Source organism: Salvelinus namaycush, chromosome 22 (genome assembly GCF_016432855.1).
Source record: "Salvelinus namaycush isolate Seneca chromosome 22, SaNama_1.0, whole genome shotgun sequence".
Taxonomy (NCBI): domain Eukaryota; kingdom Metazoa; phylum Chordata; class Actinopteri; order Salmoniformes; family Salmonidae; genus Salvelinus; species Salvelinus namaycush.
The window spans coordinates 8,297,739-8,307,818 of NC_052328.1; the positions used below are offsets into that span (position 1 = coordinate 8,297,739).

Sequence of the window (10,080 nt, forward strand, 5' to 3'; positions counted from 1 at the left end):
AAAAGTGAATAGACCCATAACTCCACCTATACAGCAACATAGGCCTAGGACTATACATCCTTTAAGCAGGGTTCATACAGACATTGGCAAGTCAAATTCAAGGACTTTCAGGACCTCAAATGTTATACAATTGTTTGTATAATTTATATAATTGTACATATAGGGCCTAATATAGAAGCCCCCTCCCCCCAAAAAGCATGGGGGGGAAAAGTAGGCCATTAGCTACCACTTTTTTTAGACCGTGCCAATGTTTCTATTATTATTACATTCTAAAATACAGTGCCTTCGGAAAGTATTCAGACCCTTTGACTTTTTCCACATTTTGTTAGGTTACAGGCTTATTCTAAAATTGATTAAATCGTTTTTTTCCCTCATTAATCTACAGAAAATACCCCATAATGACAAAGCAAAAACAGGTTTTTAGAATTGTTTGCTAATTTATTTAAAAAATGTTTTTATAAAAAAACATAAGTATTCAGACCCTTCCCTCAGTACTTTGATGCAACTTTGGCAGTGATTACAGCCTCGTCTTCTTGGGTATGACGCTACAAGCTTGGCACACCTGTATTTGGGGAGTTTCTCCCATTCTTCTCTGCAGATGCTCTCAAGCTCTGTCAGGTTGGATAGGGAGCATCGCTGCACAGCTATTTTCAGGTCTCTCCAGAGATGTTCGATCGGGTTAAAGTCCGGGCTCTCGCTGGGCCACTCAAGGACATTCAGGGACTTTTTTATTTTATTTATTTTTTATTTAACCAGGTAGGCTAGTTGAGAACAAGTTCTCATTTGCAACTGCGACCTGGCCAAGATAAAGCATAGCAGTGTGAACAGACAACACAGAGTTACACATGGAGTAAACCATAAACAAGTCAATAACATAGTAGAAAAAGGAAAAAAAAGAGAATCTATATACAATGTGTGCAAAAGGCATGAGGAGGTAGGCAATAAATAGGCCATAGGAGCGAATAATTACAATTTAGCAGATTAACACTGGGGTGATAAATCATCAGATGATCATGTGCAAATAGAAATACTGGTGTGCAAAAGAGCAGAAAAGTAAATAAATGAAAACAGTATGGGGATGAGGTAGGTAAATTGGGTGGGCTGTATACCGATGGACTATGTACAGCTGCAGCGATCAGTTAGCTGCTCAGATAGCAGATGTTTAAAGTTGTTGAGGGAGATAAACGTCTCCAACTTCAGAGATTTTTGCAATTCGTTCCAGTCGCAGGCAGCAGAGAACTGGAAGGAAAGGCGGCCAAATGAGGTTTTGGCTTTAGGGATGATCAGTGAGATACACCTGCTGGAGCGCGTACTACGGATGGGTGTTGCCCAGTGAACTGAGATAAGGCGGCGCTTTACCTAGCATAGCCTTGTAGATGACCTGGAGCCAGTGGGTCTGACGACGAACATGCAGCGAGGGCCAGCCGACTAGAGCATACAGGTCGCAGTGGTGGGTGGTATAAGGTGCTTTAGTAACAAAACGGATGGCACTGTGATAAACTGCATCCAGTTTGCTGAGTAGAGTATTGGAAGCTATTTTGTAGATGACATCGCCGAAGTCGAGGATCGGTAGGATAGTCAGTTTTACTAGGGTAAGTTTGGCGGCGTGAGTGAAGGAGGCTTTGTTGCGAAATAGAAAGCCGACTCTCGATTTGATTTTGGATTGGAGATGTTTGATATGAGTCTGGAAGGAGAGTTTGCAGTCTAGCCAGACACCTAGGTACTTATAGATGTCCACATATTCTAGGTCGGAACCATCCAGTGTGGTGATGCTAGTCGGGCGTGCGGGTGCAGGCAGCGACCGCTGGTTTTACTAGCGTTTAAGAGCAGTTGGAGGCCACGGAAGGAGTGTTGTATGGCATTGAAGCTCGTTTGGAGGTTAGATAGCACAGTGTCCAAGGAAGGGCCAGAAGTATACAGAATGGTGTCGTCTGCGTAGAGGTGGATCAGGGAATCGCCCGCAGCAAGAGCAACATCATTGATATATACAGAGAAAAGAGTCGGCCCGAGAATTGAACCCTGTGGTACCCCCATAGAGACTGCCAGAGGACCAGACAACATGCCCTCCGATTTGACACACTGAATTCTGTCTGCGAAGTAGTTGGTGAACCAGGCAAGGCAGTCATTAGAAAAACCGAGGCTACTGAGTCTGCCGATAAGAATATGGTGATTGACAGAGTCGAAAGCCTTGGCCAGGTCGATGAAGACGGCTGCACAGTACTGTCTTTTATCGATGGCGGTTATGATATCGTTTAGTACCTTGAGCGTGGCTGAGGTGCACCCGTGAGCGGCTCGGAAACCGGATTGCACAGCGGAGAAGGTACGGTGGGATTCGAGATGGTCAGTGATCTGTTTGTTGACTTGGCTTTCGAAGACCTTAGATAGGCAGGGCAGGATGGATATAGGTCTGTAACAGTTTGGGTCCAGGGTGTCTCCCCCTTTGAAGAGGGGGATGACCGCGGCAGCTTTCCAATCCTTGGGGATCTCAGATGATACGAAGGAGAGGTTGAACAGGCTGGAAATAGGGGGTGCGACAATGGCGGCGGACAGTTTCAGAAATAGAGGGTCCAGATTGTCAAGCCCAGCTGATTTGTATGGGTCCAGGTTTTGCAGCTCTTTCAGAACATCTGCTATCTGGATTTGGGTAAAGGAGAAGCTGGGGAGGCTTGGGCGAGTAGCAGCGGGGGGGGGGCGGAGCTGTTGGCCAGGGTTGGAGTAGCCAGGAGGAAGGCATGGCCAGCCGTTGAGAAATGCTTGTTGAAGTCTTCGATTATCACGGATTTATCGGTGGTGACCGTGTTACCTAGCCTCAGTGCAGTGGGCAGCTGGGAGGAGGTGCTCTTGTTCTCCATGAACTTTAGTGTCCCAGAACTTTTTGGAGTTAGAGCTACAGGATGCAAATTTCTGCTTGAAAAAGCTGGCCTTTGCTTTCCTGACTGACTGCGTGTATTGGTTCCTGACTTCCCTGAACAGTTGCATATCGCGGGGACTATTCGATGCTATTGCAGTTCGCCGCAGGATGTTTTTGTGCTGGTCGAGGATGTTTTTGTGCTTGTCCCGAAGCCACTCCTGCGTTGTCTTGACTGTGTGCTTTGTCCTGTTGGAAGGTGAATCTTTGCCACAGTCTGAGGTCCTGAGCGCTCTGGAACAGGTTTTCATCAAGGATCTCTCTGTACTTTGCTCCGTTCATCTTTGCCTCGATCCTGACTCCCAGTTCCTGCTGATGAAAAACATCCCCACAGCATGATGCTGCCACCACCATGCTTCACTGTAGGGATGGTGCCAGGTTTCCACCAGACATGATGCTTGGCATTCAGGCCAAAGAGTTCAATCTTGGTTTCATCAGAGCAGAGAATCTTGTTTCTTTAGGTGCCTTTTCCTGTGGAGTGGCTTCCGTCTGGCCACTACCATAAAAGCCTGATTGGTGGAGTGCTGCAGGTTGTCCTTCTGGAAGTTTCTCCCATTTCCACAGATGAACTCTAGAGCTCTGTCAGAATGACCATTGGTTTCTTGGTCACCTCCCTGACCAAAGCCCTTCTCCCCCAATTGCTCAGTTTGGCTGAGCAGCCAGCTCTGGGAAGAGTCTTGGTGGTTCCAAACTTATTCCATTTAAGAATGATGGAGGCCACTGTGTTCTCGGATCTTCAATGCTGCATAATTTTGTTTGGTATCCTTCTCCAGATCTCCAGACATGCACTGTCAACTGTGGGACCTTATATAGACAGGTGTGTGTGTGCCTTTCCAAATCATGTCCAATCAATTGAATTTACCACAGGTTGACTCCAAGTTGTAGAAACATCTCAAGGATGAACAATGGAAACAAGATGCACCTGAGCTCAATACTTATGTAAATGTTTTTTTTTTAGCAAACATTTCTAAGAACCTGTTTTTGCTCTGTCATTATGGGGTATTGTGAGTAGATTGCTGAGGAAATGTTTTTATTTAATCAATTTTAGAATATGGCTTTAACGTGGAAAAGGTCCAGGGGTCTGAATACTTTCCGAAGACACTGTGAGAATGTGGACCATTGCCTGACTAAATAGATTGAATGCATGCATGCCGATTTTTCGGTAGCCAACGCAGGCACACATAATAAAGCCATGAAGCGATAACATTAATCTCACGATTTCAAAATCAAATCAATTTTTATTTGTTGAATGCGCCTAATAACCTCATGTTGTTTTACTGCAACACAGTAGCGCAGGGAAACAAATGAAAGCGGCCATCTCTCATGAAATCACAGACAATTATAAGGGAGCAGGAGAACTTATAAATTGGCTACAATAACCTTTCAAGCACCAAATTGAGGAAATGTCACATTTAAGTTAGGCCCATTCCAGTACTTCTGAGCTCCAAATTCAAGTAGGCTACTTCAAGCACCTTGTATTGTTTAAATTTGCAGGTCTAACATTTTAAAAAAATAAATATGTATCATGTTATTTCATTACCAGATCATATTGTGAATAAGTCCGCTAGGCTGTGTAAATTGTTGTCATTATATCCAGAATAATTAATAGGAATAGCGTTGGGTGTTGCGCAATCGTCTGTCCTACACAAAAGACTGTCTAATCCGAGGCACAAAAACATGAACTCATTACCTTAATTCTTTCTCTGTTAAATCTAACAAGACCCTGCTGGAAATCAAGCAGACAACAGATTATCAACATCAAGTTGCTAGGGTATTAGATCCAACGTTGATCCAGGCACAGCTGTCTTCACCGGCATAACGAATGAGACACCAAGATATTCTCAGCCTTTCTCCCAACACTTAGCGCATGCGGTTCAACAGCAGCCCGTCACATCATCTGTTCATCACTGTCACGTGGAAAATTCCTTCCTAGATCAGATATGTGAACATTCCAGTGTAACTAGTCAGCTGGACATGAAATGCACATCCCAACAAGTATTATGCATAATTATTGAAGAACCATGTTGACAGTATCAATTTAGGCTTTTAAGTACCAAGGTAAGGTGACTCTTTCGGTTAGAAGCATTCGATTTTGCAATGCATACATTTTGGATTTGTGTGCCCCATGAAAACGAAACTGTTTTCCCCCGTAACGTAAGGAGACACAAAATATTACATAGTTCCACTGAATTTCTGAGATCTCTATTCTGAAAACTGTCCTACTGCCAGATCTATGATTCTTAGAGGGAACAAGTTATATGTCTAATTTAACTGATTTAATGACAACTTACACTGCCATAAATGTAAGGACAGAAAAGTCATTTTGTCACCCGATTTTGGACAAATCCGTCAAGACACCAACCGTGATAAAGGATTACAGGTTTTAAATCAACTCATTTTATTGAATAGAACTATGATCCCCTTATCTTAATGACATGAACAAAAATTGGCAGATTTATCAATGACTTATCAACAGCTATAACAAGTTGTCCTAGTTTATAGAAAGACCCGCAGTCCCCCATCAAGTATTTAAAACATTGGGTTGGTGCAAGCATGGCTGGAGGAAGTTTCCAACACATTCCTTACACCAGTCCAATTCCTTTTAAATCGTGAGAGGGAGTGTTACGAGTGTACCATTTAGCAGAAGGGTCAAGAATCAGACCACCCATATCAACATAAACATTTGCCTGAAGGAAACTCGGTGCTGATTCACCGATCAATTAAATCTGTATCAGATAATCGACTGGTCCTAAACAGTCTATTGCCTCTCATAGTTGCATGACAGGGAGCCTGGATAATAGCCTGTAGTTTTGACCAATTCTAATTCACAGTTTGGACTTTCCCTTTAATGTGCATGTGAATTGACGATTGTGGGCTCACTAATTTACATTTTAAGTTGGATGCTGTGGTCATTCTAGGTTTTGTATGCAGTCCAAAGTTTAGTCAGTGCAAGGGGAAATGTGCACCTGCAAGCATTTGATATGTCGTGTATGAAAAGAAATGGTGAAAGATCCATATGCCCAACTCATTGATGGGCATTTCTCCCTTAAAACTCTATTTGATTAACCCTGAAATGACAGCATGAGATCCATTTTACATGAGTCAAAAAATAAAATGGAGGCCTACACCTAAAGCTTTGCCTGTCTAGTGTCAGATTGTGTCTTAGTTGGCCTTTAGCTCTCCCTTACAGCACTGTTGTCTGATCTGTGAGCATGTGGTGATTGTGTTTAACATCTGTCACTTTGCCTTTCCAACTCAGCCTTACCATTTGGGTGTACCTTTTTGTGTGTGCATACAGACATATGTGCATGTACAAAAAACATATCATTGTAGTGTGCATTCATATCAGTCTTTCCAACCTATCCTCGCCTCTTTTCTTTCCTTTCTCTTGTCTTTTCTCCCTCCTGCGTGTGGCCACCAGGCCTTAGAGAGGCAGAAAGAGTACTTTGATTGCATTAGGAATGAGAGGGATGAGCTCAGAGATGAGCTGGCTGACATCAAGGCGAAGGCCAAAACAGGAGAGGTAGGTCTCACCACCAGAGGGCTGGGAACAGTACTATATATTTCCAATATGTAGACAAAGTTGGTTACAGGAATAAGCTCGCTAGCAACCAAACAGTGATAAAAAAGCAACTTGTGGGTCGTATGTCTTGTGTACCTCGCCGTTTTGTTCCTACTGTTTCTCCCAATGTCAAATTTGTTGGACACTTGGTGTGTCTGTCAGTCTGCGTACCATTAATGGAAACCTTAGTACACTGTTACTTAGTACGTAAAGCTCAACAGTTCTACGTGGTCTGCTCTGTGGCAGTAGAACTGAACATTTTCCTCCACTCAATAGCCACCTCTCGTCGGCAGCTAGCATTGTTTAAATCAGCTGTTTTCTCAAAGATATTACGCTACTAATACTTTTATCTATAAAATGTCTTGCAAAACCAGCTACATTAGTTTGAATTACTTTGGGGATTCCACCCGTCGTGGAGTCATTTCATACGAGCACATTTGTTTCCTCGCCTCCGCTCCTCGAAGATGACCTATTTCAAAGTGGCGAGTGGAGGACGGAGGAGAGGAGGCGAGCAACACCAATTGAGATTCTCCCCGTCTTCCTTTGACTCCTCCTAGAAACACGGCCTGGTCATCATCCCTGAGGGAATGCCTAACGGGGACATCAGCCACGACGACCCAGCCACAGGGATCACTGTGGTCACACAGGAGGCTGCCCAGGTGCTGGAGTCAGCAGGAGAAGGGCCTCTGGGTGAGTGGAGGGGACAGAACGAGCTCTATTAAAGGGAGCATGGGGACAGCTAAATTAACTTGTATCTGTAATGCATTGTTCAATAATACCAGGGGGAGTTTCATTGCTTTGGCCATAGGTGCAAGGAACCTCTTATAATGATATTTCCTTTCCTTTGCAGATGTTAGGCTACGAAAGATTGCGGATGAAAAGGATGAACTCTTAGCTCAGGTACATATAGTTTTCCTCTTTGACCCAAGTGTCGTCTTTTTGAACTGTCTGACAAGTAATTATGTGTGGCGTTTCACAGATCAGGAAGTTGAAAATGCAGCTGGAGGATGAAAGGCAGAAGCACTCGAAGATGGAGAACGCCTTCACAGAGGGAGAGAGGATGGAGAATGGCACTGATCTGCACGTCATCGAGATGCAGAGTAAGTCTCGTTCGTGCCCAAACCTAAAAAAAAAGTTCAGAGGCATACACATCACCACTTAGTCTCTCTAAAGACTTTCTTGTTACATTACACAGAACCCCACTTGTCCAAAGCATCCTATTGGCAGTTCTCTTCTCGTGTGCCAAGAACGAACTAACAGCAAGGCTCACATCTTTATTCTAATGTCCTGCGTAAGGTAACTGTACTCACTCAAATGTTCTACTCTCTGCAGGAGATGCCAACAGACAGATAAGTGAATACAAGTTCAAGCTCTCGAAGGCAGAACAGGAAATGGGCACAATGGAACAAAATGTAAGTCATGGCAACACTGACATACTTGCCCACATGTACCCTAGCTGACCATATGCCAACTGGATACATTAGTGTTAGAATGAGAAAAGGAAAATAAGTCAGATTCGTATGTGAAGGACTTTGTTTCATTATCCTCATATCCAGATCAACAGACTTGAAGGACAAGTGTCCAGATACAAGGCATCGGCGGAAAACTCAGAGAAAATAGAAGATGAACTGAAAATTGAAAAAAGGAAACTTCAAAGAGAGGTAGGAAACAAATCAAGTCAGTGGCCAATGTTTGATTTGACATCAAATGTTATCTAACCATTCCCCTCCTTTTGCCACAGCTGCGTACGGCTCTGGATAAGACCGAGGAGATGGAGATGACCAACAACCACCTAGTAAAGCGCCTTGAGAAGATGAAGGCCAATCGGAACGCCCTTCTGTCTCAGCAGTGAGGTCTGCTGGATTGCCACAGAAGCCCTTAAACTCACACCGCAGATAGTGTCTGGAGCACATTTCCATTCTTCCTCTAACACTTAAAGTTGTGTAGCAAAACCAAAAACACTTACAGAAAAAAAGCAACACTGGTAGCACCGAGGCAAGAGTTGGTGTTTAAAAGAAATAAAGGATTAGCACCAGTGTCTTCGGAAGGGAGACTCAACCTATTAAACCATAGTTACTAGGGGGAGATGATGAATCTAAGGAAAATTTGACTCATTACTTTATTTTTCAAAGCTTTGTTACTACATGTTATTCACAAGGTTTTACTGCTGGGTGCTTGGCTATTATAATTTTTTTTAAATAAGTTGCATGAATGAGTATAATGGCGCTTTTTAACTGTTAAACCCTTACGGCTGCTCTCTGGCCCTGCACCTATCCATAATCCCTCACACAGTGAAGTGCCTTCTCACACCTGGAGACTGAGGGTTTTGCATTAACCAAACAATAACTGGTACAGACATGATTTAATGAAATATATAGAACTAATTGTCTGCAGAGGTTTCATTGATTTCTCAAATATTTAAAGATTTTTTGGCAATAAGTGTAAATGTCAGAACTGTAAATACTAGATTTTTTTTTTTTTTTGCATGGGTTATGGCACATTGAATTCCATTTGTAAGAGTGGTTTGAGGTTCTTTATTTGGGGTACATCAGAAGACGGCACTACATACCACTTCTCAAACAGTGTTCGCTGCTTTGAAAGCCAAGCAGTTTCAAGTCTCAGGACCACACAGTGATTGTGTCTGGGGCAGCTATCGCATTGAATAAACTCTTAACAGATTTACACTGCCCTTTGTTTCATTTTATGTTACAAGAAGTTAATGCTTGAATTATACCCAAGCACCTCAATCCCTTATGTATAGAATAAGTCAATGGTTAGAGCTCCCAAGTCAAAAGTTTACATACTTAGGTAACTCGTTTTTCAACCACTCCACAAATGTCTTGGCAAGTCGGTTAGGACATCTACTTTGTGCATGACAGAAGTAATTTTTCAGACATTAATTCAATGTATCACAATTCCAGTGGGTCAGAAATTTACTGTGCCTTTTAAACAGCTTATAAATTCCAGAAAATGTCATGGCTTTAGAAGCTAATTGACATCATTTTAGTCAATTGGAGGTGTACCTTAACTCAGTGCCTCTTTGCTTGACATCATGGGAAAATCAAAAGAATTCAGCCAAGACCTCAAAAAACAAAATTGTAGACCTACACATGTCTGGTTCATCTTTGGGAGCAATTTCATCTGTACAAACACCATGGGACCACACAGCCGTCATACCGCCCAGGAAGGAGACTCGTTCTGTCTCCTAGAGATTAACGTAATTTGGTGCGAAAAGTGCAAATCAATACCAGAACAACAGCAAAGGACCTTGTGAAGATGCTGGAGGAAACAGGTACAAAAGTATCTATATCCACAGTAAAACGAGTCCTATATCGACAACCTGAAAAGCCGCTCAGCAAGGAAGAAGCCACTGCTCCAAAACCGCCATAAAAAAAGACCGACTACAGTTTGCAACTGCACATGGAGACAAAGATTGTACTTTTTGGAGAAATGTCCTCTGGTCTGATGGAAGTTTGACCATCGTTATGTTTGGAGGAAAAAGGGGGAGGCTTGCAAGCCGAAGAACACATCCCAACCGTGAAGCACGGGGGTGGCAACATGTGGGGGTGCTTTGCTGCAGGAGGGACTGGTGCACGTCACAAAATAGATT

The 10,080-nt window shown here is 43.1% G+C and overlaps 1 protein-coding gene across 4 annotated transcripts in view; it reads left to right on the plus strand.

Annotated features, from left to right (window-relative positions):
* lrrfip2 (leucine rich repeat (in FLII) interacting protein 2) overlaps positions 1–9,154 on the plus strand; it is a 64,629-nt gene extending 55,475 nt beyond the window's left edge. For 3 of the 4 annotated variants that reach the window (XM_038960302.1, XM_038960301.1, XM_038960303.1), the window contains 6 exons: positions 7,028–7,160; positions 7,321–7,370; positions 7,450–7,570; positions 7,803–7,882; positions 8,027–8,131; positions 8,212–9,154. In XM_038960302.1, the coding sequence (XP_038816230.1) occupies positions 7,028–7,160; positions 7,321–7,370; positions 7,450–7,570; positions 7,803–7,882; positions 8,027–8,131; positions 8,212–8,322 (600 nt within the window). In that variant the 3' untranslated portion in view covers positions 8,323–9,154. Of the gene's footprint in view, positions 1–6,329; positions 6,432–7,027; positions 7,161–7,320; positions 7,371–7,449; positions 7,571–7,802; positions 7,883–8,026; positions 8,132–8,211 lie in introns of all 4 variants that reach the window. The other variant, XM_038960304.1, reaches the window with a different exon arrangement.
* Positions 9,155–10,080: the final 926 nt, after the last annotated feature.